Source organism: Drosophila teissieri, chromosome 3L (assembly GCF_016746235.2).
Source record: "Drosophila teissieri strain GT53w chromosome 3L, Prin_Dtei_1.1, whole genome shotgun sequence".
NCBI classification, from domain to species: domain Eukaryota; kingdom Metazoa; phylum Arthropoda; class Insecta; order Diptera; family Drosophilidae; genus Drosophila; species Drosophila teissieri.
Genome location: NC_053031.1, coordinates 18,886,091 through 18,901,607, shown reverse-complemented (window position 1 = coordinate 18,901,607; position 15,517 = coordinate 18,886,091). Strand labels below are relative to the sequence as shown.

General features: G+C 43.0%; 4 protein-coding genes across 4 annotated transcripts; all 4 read left to right on the top strand.

Moving 5' to 3' along the window:
• Window positions 1–948: 948 nt before the first annotated feature.
• On the top strand, window positions 949–1,287 carry LOC122617953. Its single transcript, XM_043794021.1, has 2 exons — window positions 949–978; window positions 1,045–1,287. The coding sequence occupies exons 1-2, from the start codon at window positions 970–972 to the stop codon at window positions 1,285–1,287; spliced, it is 252 nt and encodes an 83-aa protein (XP_043649956.1). The 5' UTR covers window positions 949–969.
• A 1,578-nt stretch (window positions 1,288–2,865) lies between these two features.
• Window positions 2,866–3,506, top strand: LOC122617873. Its single transcript, XM_043793897.1, has 2 exons — window positions 2,866–3,182; window positions 3,240–3,506. The coding sequence occupies exons 1-2, from the start codon at window positions 2,916–2,918 to the stop codon at window positions 3,504–3,506; spliced, it is 534 nt and encodes a 177-aa protein (XP_043649832.1). The 5' UTR covers window positions 2,866–2,915.
• Window positions 3,507–5,518: 2,012 nt separating this feature from the next.
• LOC122618101 (putative protein TPRXL) lies at window positions 5,519–6,469 on the top strand. The gene has a single exon (XM_043794234.1). It carries the CDS (start codon window positions 5,519–5,521, stop codon window positions 6,467–6,469), a length of 951 nt encoding a protein of 316 aa, XP_043650169.1.
• Window positions 6,470–10,455: 3,986 nt separating this feature from the next.
• LOC122618069 (trinucleotide repeat-containing gene 18 protein) lies at window positions 10,456–11,403 on the top strand. Its single transcript, XM_043794201.1, has one exon. The coding sequence runs from the start codon at window positions 10,456–10,458 to the stop codon at window positions 11,401–11,403; it is 948 nt and encodes a 315-aa protein (XP_043650136.1).
• The last annotated feature ends 4,114 nt before the right edge of the window (window positions 11,404–15,517 follow it).

Below are 15,517 nucleotides of genomic sequence, written 5' to 3'. Positions count from 1 at the left end.
TGGCCGAATTACACAGCTCGAACAATAAACTCACTTAATTGATTTCGGCGTGGGAGTTTGTTTTCACTGATTCGAAGACAAAGGAAACTTGGCCACTTTTCCGCACCACCCACACCCACCACTGACCTTGAAAGTCTCCCGATTGAAGGCGGGAAAACACCGGAAGTGCGTCTCAATCCAGGACGCACTTAATTGTTTATTTTGGGGACAAGAGCAAGTCGCAGTCCAAATCGATGGAAGTAAACAAACGTCAAAGAGATGCCTACATTTGCGCCTTGGCAAAAATAGAACATACATACACTTATAGGAGATGTCGCTAGTTGATTGATGATAATTTTACGTAAGTGCTCTAAACAGAAATCCTTCTAAGAACTTTAGCTTATTTGAAGTATCAGTTATTTTTAGGTTTGGCTAAAATCTTGTTTACCGTCAAAACACTATATGTAATAAATGATTTTCTATAATTAGTTATTAGAATACCACCAAAATAATAATTTGTTCAACTATGAATGTACAAAATATCCTTAAGAATCGATCCAAATCAAACAAGTAAACTATACAGTTTACGTATTTGCTTTCTGGCGCACTCTATCGAAATAATCAGGCATTTGGCGAGGAGAGGCAAGGCTTTGGTCCAAATGGGAAGGAGGCAACTAGACTTCTCCGCAGTTCTACAACCCAAGAGGAATTGCGGTTTCGCTGCCTTGTCAGCGGACTCACGACCATGCGATTCGCAACTGGATTCTGAGTGGCAGGGAACGAGTTCCGCTGGCAATTGCAATTGCAACTGGCCCATTCAAAGTGAGTTAAGGGCTTCTTTCATTTGCCGCCTGCTGGGCAAATACCTTTGACCTTGGCCAGCAGCCAAAGTGAAGGTCTGATTGCGAGTGGGAGCTATAAAAGCCTGGAGTAGCGAGGAATGGCTATTCAGTTGGATAGGTGATCTTCAAGGAACTGCAACGAGAGAAAATGAAGCTGGTGAGATCGGGAAACTCCTCTGTATACCACCTTACTTATATTTAACCAAATGCTTTTATCTAACAGCTGATCATTGCCTGCTTGCTTGCCCTGGCTGTGGGCCACGAGGTGTATTACTATACCCCCAGCTATGGGTACTACCCCAGTACTTTTGCCAGGTCCTCGGCCGTCCTGCCCTTGGCCTATTCCCGTTTGATTGCCCCGGCAGCCGCCGAATCGCATCTTTACCACAGCGTGGAGACCCCGAACTCCTTCCAGCAGCAATATCGCAGCGACTACAAGCCCCTGACCTATGAGTACATCTACTAACACCTACTAGCTGGCGGGGAGCAACAAACCTTCAAGTGAATTGTAACCAAGTGAAATTTGAATAAAGTTCGACCACTCCTCATCGCAGGTGCTTAACTCCAGATGATAAGCCCCATTGTATGGAGCTGTCTGACAAAACAACTTTCCTACTTCCCCCAAAACCGAGTGACCTGGCTCACCCGCTGTCTGTTGAACTCGGCCTCCAATTGTTCAATTATAAAGCCCCTTACAACAATGGCTATATCGAATAACCCCGCCCAAATCCCTGTCCTCACATACAGTTGTTCACCTATGCTCCTGGAGGCGTGTCTAAATTTAATAAAATCACAAAAGTGACAACAAATCAAGACTCATGTCGCACGGCCAACGTCACCGTAGCAAAAAGAAGCCGTAGAATCCACCGCAAGGTGCAATGTGACTCCCACAGGCTGCTTCCCCGATTTTTGCCCTTTGGCGTGTGGCACGTCGATCCCGAGAGGAATCACTTCGGAACGTGACCCGAGGCTGTCACATGGCATCCACCCATGGAACACACGCAAATGCGCAGATTGCTGGATGGCCATTGATACTCAGCAGGGCTAGTAATGACCTCTTAATCGGGCTTATTAATACCTCGATGTCCTTGGAAAATAACATAATCCCCTTGACTACCCAATACAAATAAATAACAATGAGTTCAATTTGCATAACTACTTTTAAGAAGATCGTTCATATCAAGATTAGATTGTTCGACCAAAATTATTTGATCTACTGTGGGTAAAATCTTAGTCTTAATACTACTTTACCTTCAATTAACAAGCTGAATTAAACAACTATTTATACATATTTTTTAAAATACTTAGTTCACTTACATTAACAAATAATGAAAACTTTATAAGTATAAAGATAATAACCATATAAAAAAATCACTGAATAATCAGGTTACAAATAAAAGAATAGAATTGAAGTAAAGATTACGACTTAAAGCTTACTTTTATTTACTTACTTTTATTACTTACACTTACTTACTTTTTGTAAAAAAAAAACGTACTTTAATTTCCACCGAGTATAATTATTGCAAGTAATTGATTGATCGTTACAAAAAAGTATACAGTACTCAACCGGCTATCAAAAACCAAGATTGATGATTACGAAACCAGATTGAGTTCGCGTTAATTATGCAAAGCTAATTAGAAGCTGCTGCTCTGGCCAGCAGATACATCTGATTGGGTGGAATGGCGCGGGAAGGTGGCATCCGTATCAGCTTACCAGAGCGCATCATCTCTGTGGAAAACCTGTTGCTTTCCAGAGGAGCAGGAGCTCCACCGTCAGCATCATCTGCATTGGCATCCGTTTCGGTCCATGGGGAAGTTCAAGGCTGTTGCAATGTCCAATTAATGGCTAAAGAAATCGCAGCCTCGACTAGGCAGGCAAATCTATGCGAACAACAATCTTACATAGCTTAGCAAAATAAGTACACTTGGACACGATTAATACTGTTTAATTCTGGTAAATATATTTAACAACGAAGTATGTTTAGTTAAGATGTGTTAATAACTTATGACTTGCCTTTCATACTTTTTGTAGTAGACAAACACACTCTTTTACTGTAAAACTGGATTTAAAGCAGTATATATTTTAAATAGTGTATGAAGTTAAATTTACTCCATACATGTTTCTTTAAACTTGAAACGTTTTTCGGCGTGCAGCTGGCAAAAGGGCGACCAGAATTTAGAACGGGCTGTGGAAGTGGACCCCCGTCAAGTTGTTTACCCAACGTAAAAACAGGCTTTGCATCCCAGGACCCCAACCTTGGATATAAAAGGTCTTCGGGAGCGCAAGGAGGAGCTCAAAGTGAGAAAGACTCTGGACGGCGTAGTTGGCAGTTTGAACAGAAAATGCGCAATTATCTCTGGGTAGGTAGCCAATTCCATCGGCAAAGTACCAGCTCCTCTCACCTGCTCCTGTTGCAGTTAGCAGTGCTCCTGGTGGTGGCCACCACCTGCATCAAGGCCAAGCCGCTGGTCTCCTTCGGCGTCAGCTACCAGCAGCCTTACCTGGGCCCCCAGCCAGGACCCTACTACTACGGAGAACCGTACCCGGCAGGTGGCTACTACAACAACTACCAGAACTACCACAACAGCCCGGGACCGCACGGATACCCCTATCCGTATGCCAATCGCTATGGCGCCCTCGATCTCGGAATCGGCGCCCTGTCGCTATCGTCGTTCCTGCTCTGATTCCGTTTAAAAGCCAAAAGCCACGGCAAATAGATGCGCAAATCACACAAAAGACTTTTCACTATTTTCCTCGCACGCACTGCTGAGCCTTTTTTTTTTTGCCCAGGTCAGGATGATTTATATATATTTCTTGAATAAGGATATATATAGTGGGAGGTGGGCTTTGAGTACGTGCCATATCCCCGGGGACTCCGGTGACCCACTGACTGAATTTTCTGGATTCTCGATTTCCTGTCACAAAACCCTTCGATTGGTTCTCACAGAGAGCACTCGAAGTAAGCTTTATGTGGGCGTCTTAATTTACGGTAGCCAATGCCACGCAGAACTAAAGAAGGAACTAAAGTTAAATGTTCATAGCACACACTGACCAAAACATGTTCCAAAATATCCATTTTATGCTATTTAAATTATAGATTTAGTCCAGAATTTAGAAATGACAATGAGTAGTTTATTGAAAGCTTGTCGAGCTAATGGCAACATTAATAGGACGACATTTCCTTGCTTTGAATGCAGGGTATTTAAAGATTCGACCTTTTCGAACCGCCGATTATGCTAATGTCCTCGGCGGTCTATCAATTATTTATAGATGTTGTATCTTCAGGGGGCCCTACATAACCGAAATGCGTTTGCAAAACGTGCAGGCGCAGCTTGAGTCTTCTGCAGCTGCAACCTGTTGGGTTGGGAGGAGCACATAATTGCAGAAACCATCGGGGATTAAGGGAATCACTCTCCGGCTTTCACTCCATCCTTTCGATTTCTTGACGACTCGTGATTTGCAAACACATGGGTTAAAGTTTCAGGTGCGACACCTGCACGTTGAGCATGTGTCAGTTTTAGCCATTTCCTGGCCTGAGCAGCTATTAAGGTGTGCGCCTTACTTGTTCGTCTAAAGGTGTTGCTTTCCACACTGCACAAAATTGGGGAGTATATATTATTGTAATAAAATTTGGAATGAATTTGGAAATTAGAATTTGGGAATTTTATGGCTGATAATACATATATAGGTTGATGATGGCCTAGCTCTACTTGATTACTTTCCCTTGTAAGCAATATTTCTTAATTAATTAATTCATATAATATCTGAAGTAAATCATTTTGACAAGTAATGAAATCTTTGAATCTTTATTTTACCCTCTTTAATTATACTTTGAGAGATATTTATAAATGGAATAAAACTGTCTAAATGATTCGGACTTTCATATTCTTCTGAGCAAGAGGTGTTAAATTATATGTTGAATAATTGTTACATTTTAAACCATTTAAACATTTAGCCAAATTGATATTTTTCTTTGTTTTGATTCTGTAATTCTAATTCTGTACAAAGGTCAACTAGCACGACCATTAATTTTGGCTCCCAGAATTGCCTTTTGCACCTGCCTTTATTAGTTTCTTACAAATTTCTGGAAGTGTTAATCAACAACCTCGTCGCTCGGATGAATGACGTGCACGGATCACGTTCCCAATCACGCACAACAATGCTAAAAACTCAAAAGTGCAACCAGCGACGCCCAAAGTGTTGTTAGCTGCCTTTGTTAGTCCGGTTAAAAGGGGAAGCATCAGCAGTCACGTTGAGTGGAAAACCCCACGGCAAGCAACAGGTACTCGCCTCGACTCGTTGCGCTTCGAAAAGGAGTCCTCGAGTGGTGTAGTGTAATGTAGTGTCCTTCTCGACGGCACACAGGGCACTGATTTCCGACGGGTGTGTGTCAGTATGGCAGGCGAACCCACGTCGGGATCACGAAGCTGTAGCCGAGCGACGGGAAGTGTCCTCGTGGGGGCGAAGGTTAGGATGCGAAGCTGCTGCGGCATTGAGGAGCTGTATAAAAGCGGGTGCCAAACGCCTGCCACTGGTAGTCTTCGCCGAGACATCAAGTGTTCGCGTTATCCTGAAACAAGTTCCCTTGGAGAGCCACTAAAACTGAAAGCCAGAACACGAACTGAATTACTGTGCCAGTGCCAAAAAATAAACTAAACTATATCTGATAAATTCAGCGAGAATACAAACTCACGCCATGGATACTCTGTCACCCAACAATGGCTCCAAGTCGAGCTCCAGCGGCAGTTCAGCGGCCAGTTCCTCCATGGATCTCGGCAAGCAGCAGCAGAAGGAGAAGCTGCATCGTCACCCGAGGAATGGGCCCAAGAAACTTTCCCGTTCCAGGAGTTTGCTGCAGTTGCTCAGCCGGCACCTGGGCAGGCACTTTCACCACCAGAACCAACAGAACGAGACGGTCTACAGCAGCCAGGACGACATCAGGAGCAGCTCCACGGATTCCTTCAGCTTGAGCTACGAGCGTGGCAGCCACGAGTGCCCTACCAATGGTTCCTCCCTGGACCTGGAGCACACATCCCGGACCTCGAGCGGATCGGCCTGCTCCAGATACTCGCCCGGCCTGGATTACTACGATCAGCAAGGGCACATCTATGTGGAGGCCGTTTACAGACCCGGCAGTGCCATGGAGCAACTGCATCCGCAGCTGCACTTCGAGGAGGACACCAGCGAGGAGGGCAGCAGCAACGAGGCGGAGGATGAGGTGGAGCTGCGCCACGACGAGAACGAAAACGAGAACGAGAACAACAAGCCACGATCCGCATCCGCCGCGTCCGCAAAGTCACCGGGACTGCACCTCAGCCGGATTTCCATCTCCTCCTCGGTGAGCCGCATCCTGCACCACTTCTCCAGTCCGACGGGAAATGCATCGATGCGCTCGTTGTCCTGCAGCAGCACTCCACTGCGTCAGCCCAAGAAATCCCTGTCGCCGAACAACTCGAACAACAGCAGCAGCAGCAGCTCCAGCTCCAAATCCTCCCGTGCTCCGGCCGCCAAGAAGGAGGACAAGAAGCAGCAGAGCATCCTGCGACCGCCAGTCCAGTACGTCTACATGAAGGGCATGTCGGGACTGTATTCCCGAGTGCCCAGCTATGCGGTCTGCTATCCGTATACCCTGCAGCACATGTACTAAAACACCTTGGACACCAAAAAAATGGATGGAAAGCAGCAAGCTGGTTGGGGGTCTTGAACAATATACTTAGGAATTTTCTAGTGATGTACGAGTAGTGCCTGAAATCCAGAGATTTGAGTAGGGGAGTGTAGAGGGAAGATGGGGGCTCACGACAAGAAGCAGCATATTTTATAAATGTGTCCAAGCTGAGTTCGCAAACCCGATAAGTGTACCTAAAGCCAAGCCCAGAAAATCAAAAAACTATCTATGTGCTACGATGTACTCCTTAGACGATCTAATTGTCTTCGGATTATTTAGGGACTTTCAGTTTACAAAGGAATAATAATTCAATTTAGCTTAATGGAAAACCAAATGTTATTTAGAAGCCTCTCACATATCTTTCGAGAATAGCTCTAGAAATTACATTTTCGGAACACCTTAGTTGAAACGAATAGTTTAATTTAAAAAACAAACGTTTTTTGCACTTTTGAACTAGTTTAACATATATTTTGCACTTATTTGGACGACTATTAAAACCAAAACAAAACTTTACGAATTTATACAACGGCAAAAAACGGAAACCAAATTCCTTAAGATCACACTAATAGAGGAACATTTTACAATAATTCACATTCCAATAAATCGAAACTTTTTGTAAAACAAAACCAATTATTATAAATAATGCGGAAATATCATGATGGAATGTATATGGTACGGTAGATGGTAATGAAAACTTAGCAAAATGTTTAGAGACTATATATTTTTAGATCCTAACCGAACCTAACAATTAAGTCTAGCTGTCAATAAAATAAAATATACAAGAAAATAAAACATAGCGCCCTCTTCATTGCATTCAAGGTGAAGGGAGCACCAAGCGAATGAACCGAGCTGCGTTGCAAAAGGAACTTCGATTCGTAACGGTTTTACCGAAAGCTTAAGGACACCGTTAACGTAGGCCAAAGCTCGTGCCGAGAAAGAGAGCGCATTCTGCGAGAGAGCGGCAAAAAGCGGCAGAGAGCGGCAGAGCGCTCGTCCTGCACGTGGCCTCCTTTTGTTTGGGTTACAGTCTGCGGAGCACTGTTCCCTGGGAACAGAGAGCCTGTGCTGCTGCCGCGATGATGTAGGCAAAGTCCTCAAATCAAGGCGCCGAAGGACTCGACCTTATAGTTTTGACTGGCGCATATCATGTCCGTGTGACGTTAATCGACACCGCTGCACTTGGCGGGCGTGACAAACGAAAGCGTTTAAAATTTGATGACACCTCAATTATTAAGGCTCCTCATGCCGAGGACACCGGGTGGTCCATGTCCGTGCCCGTGCCCATGTCCCTGCCCCTGCCCATGACCATGCCCACCCCCGAAGTAATCATATCGAGGTCATTGTCTCTGTGAACCCTTTCTTATGGTAGCAAGCCCACAGTAAACAAGCCCCAGGTCCAAAGGGTTAGATATCCTTGGCACAGTTTGTCCTAAAAAATCAAATTAAAATGCATGATTTATCTGCAAACAAACAAAAGCCTTTAACCCGAATTTCTGCCGACAAAGGGAGACAAATTGCTTAGTCTTTTTGATAGTTTTATGACGCAGTTCGGAAATGAATTGTAAGATGCCTAGATGGTTTGTTATTCATTCGAGAAAAAACAGCTTTTTAATAAATACCTTCCAGGAATTCAAAATACATTTCGGGTGGGGTTCTGCTTCTGGTATTTCTAAGAAAATTTTATTTTCCCAATTTCGATATGCCAGAAAAATGTCGAAATTTCTCGTCAGACATACCATATGCAAACCATATGGTATGCAAACATATAAAGTATACATATGTATGTATTCTTGATCAGCATTAACAGCCGAGTCGATACTAGTTTCACAGTTTTAAAGCTATCTGCTATCAGTTGCAGCTAATAATCTAGGTAAATCAGGGTAATTTTTATATTTTCATAAGTTCGAAAAAATGCATATTAAAACTGAATACACGTACAATACGTACATTATCTAATCAAAAAAATGTATAAATCGGGGTCAGTCACCCGCAGGACAAACTGCTAGGCTTATTCACTAATCTTTTGACTAACTTGATTAGGTCGAAATGAGTAAATGCGTTGTTAAATGGGAGCGACAGGCGCTTAACAAGTCGGCGACAACGGATTTCCAGCTTTTGACCCATCGCATCCCACTGGCCAAATTGAGTCCCGAGTTGTGTCATTTTGGCCAAAACAAAAGCGCTGGTCGCTCTGACGTCAGTGGGTGTCAACAATTGCGCCTCTAATTAGATGTTCATGGATTTTCTATCGCGGCATGGGAAAATCCTGTCGCTGTCGACACCTCCTGATTCCTAGCACTTACCACCCTCCCCCGCCTTTGAACTTTCGTGTCGTCCCGTTTTATTATCTAAAAGTCAAAACAAAGGACTTCATTAAGCCGCCGCCGTCTTAGCCTGTCTTAAAATGCGTTCACCCAAAATTGGCGTTCGACTTTATTTATAGCGCATTAAAATCAATTTTGGGCGCAATTAAATAAAAACCAACAACACAAGGGACCGAATGGGCCGAATCTATTTTCGACCCCCAACTTAAGTGCGGTGAAATTTTGATAAAATATTGCTTCGCCCAAGAGCCTCTTGGTTCCTTACGAGGCACCTCTTAGAGTCCTTGAAAACATTAGTCTCCAAGGATATTTTTAGGCAAATCAGGCACTCGCCTCTCAGGAGTATGCATCAACGAGCCCTTCGTGCTATTTTCGACAATGGCCAATTGAATCAACCGGGAAAGTCAAACGGAACAAAGTGAAATGAAACCGTCTAGCTGATTAATAATTGATGGCTCTGTGGAAAGAGAAAATAAAACAATTAAAGGGGGAATAACCACTGCCCGGAATTCCCAGAAGTTCTGTCTCGAATATTAAATGCCTTATACTGACTTAAAATATAATCTTTATAAAGATAATTACTGAATGCAAGAAATCAAAGAAAATACAAAAATTACAGCGTTCAGTAAATTATTTACGCTTTGCACGAAAATACTTTTCATCAACTAGTTGTGAGGTCTAGCTTAAAAAGTGGTGACAAATCATTTATATTATTTTTATTCAATCACGTAAAATATAAACCGAACGCTGTAATGATGTTAATAAGTTAACATTTGATAAAAAAAAATAAATAAAAAAATACAATGTTGACCAGAGCTTGATTAATAATCTTATTAGATAAAGGCGCTAGCCTCTTACTCATAAGTCTTAAACTATCCAAAAAAAAAACGTATAATTTCGGCCTTCTAAACGTTTTCCGCCTTGGGTGCACCATACCTATATTCTATATCTTACACCTCATGATGCCAGGTATTTGACAATCCAAAAGTCGCTGGAGCACACCTCGACTGCGTGCAATGACTCCACCTGGCGGCCAGCGTCGCAGGCTCCTGGGGCAGTGCAAACAAGAAACCAAACAAACCAACGGCGGTAAACAAAAGTCGCTTCCCGTTTTATTATTAGGCAACAATGCAGGAACAAAGGATGCGGCAAGGAGGTGGGGTAGCTGGGGGTCCTTGCAGAAACACTGCTCCTCTCTGCCGCAAAATGTGTCTCCTCTCAGCACTCTCGCTCTCTCTATGGACTCTGTGCAGAGTGCCGGGCGAGGCTATAAAAGACAGCGGCTTACGATTTGCCGACTCACAAGCGGCAGGACAACGTGCCCAGTCGGTTCTCTCTCGCTCTCGCTGGAAAAAGGCAAAGGTAAACAGTGGACAAAGACACCGGTAGTGATCACAAAGGAATCGGAGAGTATGTGCACCGGAAGCGGAAGTGCAGCCATTTGCAGTATCCCAAAATAAAGGAAATTACTCATACGCATTACCGAAATTACGCATACGCACGGTAGACCACGAAGGCAAGTTAGACCACAGCTGAATAAGGAAATTAAGCATACGCACCGTTGGCAGCTGCCTGATAATAAGGAAATTACTCATACGCCAGCGTGGCAGTTGGATGAGCTAGGATTTTGTCCCAGCAGAAAAGATGGGTACTCCTCATGTCTGCTTTGCCGATGAGCAGCAGCAGGAACTGCAACAACAACACAGGACAGCCAGTAATGGCAGCCTGAACAACAACAACAACAAACTGGATGTGGGCTACAACAACACCGCTGGCACTCCATCGCCGGGCGGCAGTCTCAGCGTTTCGCCAACACCGCGCTACGAACGCAATCTGGGCTTCTTTCGGCAGCTGAGCCGCCGCTTCGGCCTGAGGTCGCAGGATGACCTAGTTCACTCCGATGACGCAGCCAGCGTTGCAACATCGAGGAGCGGAGGAGGCGGGTGCGGAGGTGGAGTAGCCGGGGTCACTCTCCAGGAGGAGGACGCGCACAGTTCATCGACCGACTCGTGCTCCTCGGGGCGTGGCCTCAACGCTCACCAGTCGCGTCTGGAGCTGATGTCCATGTCGTGCGCCTCCAGCGAAACGAGCAGCACGCTGGACATCGAGGAGCAGCAGGAGCAAATGCAGCAGCAGCACTTGCAGCAACAACAGGCGCAGCTATCGAAGCGGAAGCCGATTAGCCGGTCCAGCTTCTCGCGTCTCCATCGGCGCTCCACATCCTCGCTGCGTCGCGCCTTCGAGAGCCTTTCGCTCACCTCCCGTTCGCTGTCCTGCAGCGGTCCCTCCCCTCCTCCGCCTCCTCTTCCCCCAGCCGGCGCACAGCCAGCAGCTGCATTGCCTTTGAAGTCGGCTCTCAAATCCGCCTCGAATGTCGAGCTGCACAGGCAGCAACAGCAACAACAAAAGCAACCAACAGGCAGGTCATCATCATCAGCGTGCTGCGGTTCAGCGTCCAAAAACAAGGTGAAGCCGCCGCCGCAAAGGATCCTGCGGCAACCCGTCTCCTACACATATCTCAAAGGCATGTCAGGTCTGCCTACGCAGCGAGTGCCGCGCAGCTCCGTTTGCTGTCAGTACGCCAGGCGTTAAGGATCTCACGATCAATGGTAAATCATACAGAACAGTAAAGGCAGGATTGAAAGGCCGTAAGCAGTATCAGGAATCAGCTAATCAGCTAGTTAAACAATCATGATCAGTATTCCCTGTTTTTGTTTTTGTTTTAAAAGTTAATGCACAAATATTTTAAATTTAAAAAAATTAGATTTTTTTTCTTCTTGATACATTTTAATTACAATCGAACCTTTACAAGCTAGTGCAATTTTGATTAATATTTTTAAAGCAGCTAGAAACCACGATCATTGCATACCAATCACAGTTTACTAAGGTTATTAATTTTTTTTATAATATTTATAGTATTATTTAAATAAAATATGAACCATCAAACCCTTTAGGTAAGTCAGCGAAATCTTAAAGAAAAAGCAATCATTTGCAATTTCAGGTGGTTAAAAATAATCAATATACTATACACATCACCTTCCACAGAATTTCCCCTATTCCCCCGTTCCCTGAAATTCGTTTCAAAATCTGTGATACAACAATCGTAACCCTTTCCCAACCCTATCACAAACAACTTCCTCTCCAAGTCCATCACAACTTATTCGATTTACTAAAACATGGTCAGAATTGGTAAATTTCTTACAAACTTACATGATAAAGTTTTATAACAATTTGAATAACTTTTGCACCTAATAAATATGAATTGAATCGTAGATGCGTAGAATTTGTCAGATATAGAGCGAATATACAAGTACACACATTTTTCACCGCTTTGATGCTAGATCAAGATCATTTCATACCAAAGACTGTAAACGAAAACAAAACAAAATTGAGATGAAATTAAGAAGTTTGATTAAATCGATTGGAAAAGTCACAATAGATTTCCTTTTTGTATAAATTCTTATACAATTCGTGCCTTTATCAAAAAGTCAAAGCAAACAAAGATTCACGTAATAAACATTTGTTCCAGAACAAAACACTTAAGAAGTATATATGATAAGTTTAAGTAAATTTCCTTTTTAAATGTTAAATGGGATCAAAATTTGTCAGGCATTTATCTATGTTTCGCAATCCTAACTGAATCAGCCAAAGTAAACTCTCCTAGGAAACTTAAATTATTTAAATTAAGAGTTTTTATTCAAATACAAGTAATACACTTATTTGCCAACAATACTTAACACACTGCAAAGATATAATAAACCCAGCACTCCAGTAAGTAGAGTTCAGATGTAGATGATATATAGCAAGTCAAAACAAGCCGCGAAACTGACTTAAAAGTATTCAACATATACATTAATATAGCAGTTATACACATTTACAGTTTATAGAGAAAAATATTAAATAACGCAAACCAAGGCCTAACTATATATATAAATGCCAACGCATTGAATCGCAAGCCAAAGCAATAAAGTTGAAGAATTATACAGAACAATATCAGCATTAATATACACATTATATACAGCAGCATCTACTTATAAATAACTATTTACCTAAGCAGCCAAAAAGCAGCAAAGAATTGTAATCATCTGAAAGGCCGATAGCCCAACTGCAAACAGAGTTCAATAAAAGTGAAATAATTTACACCAAAATCGAAGTGTTTTCATTTCTATTTACGCATGGGTAACTCCATTAATATGAATCCAATTTCATCTGAGTATTTCAAGTGGACCATCTTTCATTTCATAATATCACCATTTCCATATCAACTAAACCATTTAGCCATTATAATTATCGTTTCTGGAGCAACAAAACTTACACCTCCATATACTGGTTACTTTATCTCCACTTCATCTGCTGGATGACACGATTCGAAAAGTTTTTCCATAAAAAGTTGCCCGAAAATAGCTACAAATCAATGGCACATACACATTATGATGATTATGTGGAAGCTGCAATTAGGAGAGTCTAACGCGGAGGAGAAAGTCCTAACGCTCGGGTGAATCTCCTATAATGGCCCTAGCATCGAACCTATCGCCAGCCATCTCAACCCGTCGCCATTGAATAATAATATGTTGTGTCCGAGAAAGTAGGTCAATGATTGAATTGCCATCAAGATATCCCTCTGTTGCTCCGTTACCACTCGTTTTCGGTTGTCAAGACGCTGTGTAGATATCTTGATGGGGATTCATGCTGAATTTATAATGAGTCTGAGGATGTCTGAAGGCATTTGATTAATACGATTCCAACTCAACTGGCAGACAATAAATATCGAATAACCAGCGCCCCAACCGCACCGCACTGACAGTTTGATTTGACGTTGGATTGAATCGGGAGTGGGTTTGAATTTTGCATTGATTGATTTGTGGCTGAGCGACAGATTTCGTATTAATGGCGAATTCCCGTTGGGAAATCCATCTGCTTGGCAAATAAAATTAATGAAATTAGCAGCAACATTTAAGCATAAAGTGGCGGTAACTGGCTTTGTTCTTCCACCATGCCGTGACGATTTAATGGCCCATCGAAGTTCCTGCCACTAAATGGCCGCCGCAGTCACGCACTCCATGTTTCTGCTGATTTGTTGAGGCTCAACAACAAATTGCTGGGTGGCCAGCACCGCACTCACACGCTCAATCACTTAGGCCTCCGTGGTCGTGACGTGACCGAAAAGTTGATGAAAAATGGCAGAATCTAAATATTTTCTCAGCCCAGACCACATCAGAAATTGGCATGCTCACTAGTCGGATAGCTAAAAATATCCTTTGACCTAATTCTCGTTGACAGTCGACAAATGTGGGGGCATTAAAGTGAGATAAAAAGATACCCAACCAATTGTGGGACATGCGGACTAGGGACTAGGGGGCGTATGTGTGATTTTTACAGCTGTGATTGTTGCTCATACGACGCGTTGGCCGCTCTTTGCTCGGCGTCTCCCATTCATTTCGCCAGTTGAAATTGCCAATGCTCGTAACAATAAAGTAAGCATTTCCAGCAGCCAGCCACAGTCACGTAATCATTTTGACACTATTCAGGTCTAGGTCTAGTTTCCTCCTACTCGCCTCCTTTGCGCTCGACCGATTTTAATATCCCATTCTCCAGCAGCTGTCTCTTCCGACCATGAGGATAGCTATTTTTAAGCATTTAATTAAGTGGCTGTCTTGGGGAACATTTTTAGCGTTTTCCTTGCTATTTCTATGCGGGACTCAGTGAATTCGCCCCTATATTTGGGTTTAAGTTTCATCTTCTTATACACGTATGCGAGGTTATGCGAAGTTCTGCTCTCAGCTTATTAATAATAAACGGAAATAATTTTTACATTCGTTTCTGCGGTGAAGTCTCGCGTTGCTCTCTTTATGGGCCCCTCAAGGTAAGCCAAGGATATCATGAAGGGAATCGAATACGGGCTTTCTTTTAACAGGTTACGCGGCATTAACTTCTCGCAGGGAATTCATGCCCTCAGCCCCCAACTTTCCCCACATTTCCCGAGTTTTGTTCTTCGGAATGGGGACTCTTTATGAGGCAGGGTGTGTTAATTTGCTGCACGCGCTGGGCATGAAAAGTTAAGACGGCGGAGGGGATCAAGGATGCGGTCAACTTGTTGCCACTCCACCGCTTTAAATGTATTGAGTGAGAAAGATACCTTAAATGTGTTTTCAACTTCTAGAGAATTTATACCAGTTTTTAAAATTACTTTATAACTATTTTTAAATAAACTTTAAAGCTTATAACCTGCTCTAATAAATTCAGATAATTTTCGTACAAATTTGGCAATTATATGATTACAACGTTGGTGGTTTTTAGGCAAGACATTTTATAGAAATGATTAGTTTTCATGCTCTCATACTAATAACCCTATTCCCTATTGTGTTTAATATTTTAGAAATGGAAATGTTATGAAGTCTATTTACAGGGCACACACATGAAGACCGCAGCGAGCAAACAGTAACAAACAGTAGCAAAATAATTAATCTTCTTTCGGTCTTCGCCACACATGAGGGTGAGAAAAAATTGTGGGGAAAACTCAAACGCGGCAACTTGAAGAACAATCTGAACTTGCGGCCTGCTTTGTCAACATCTCGAATGTCCTTTAGTGGCTGCCCTCACTTTCCGGCCAAGAAGTTAGGGAGGCAGGAGCCGGAGCCCTGCATCATTTTCATTTTTATTTCCATTCCATTCCCTGCTTATATGAGTGCCGCTTTCCATGTCAATA

Coding starts and splice junctions, on each gene's coding strand:
- LOC122618069 (XM_043794201.1), top strand. CDS start 10,456: ATGGGTACTCCTCATGTCTGCTTTGCCGATGAGCAGCAGCAGGAACTG.
- LOC122617873 (XM_043793897.1), top strand. CDS start 2,916: ATGAAGTTAAATTTACTCCATACATGTTTCTTTAAACTTGAAACGTTT. Junction 3,183..3,239: donor AAATGCGCAATTATCTCTGG/GTAGGTAGCCAA, acceptor CTCCTGTTGCAG/TTAGCAGTGCTCCTGGTGGT.
- LOC122618101 (XM_043794234.1), top strand. CDS start 5,519: ATGGATACTCTGTCACCCAACAATGGCTCCAAGTCGAGCTCCAGCGGC.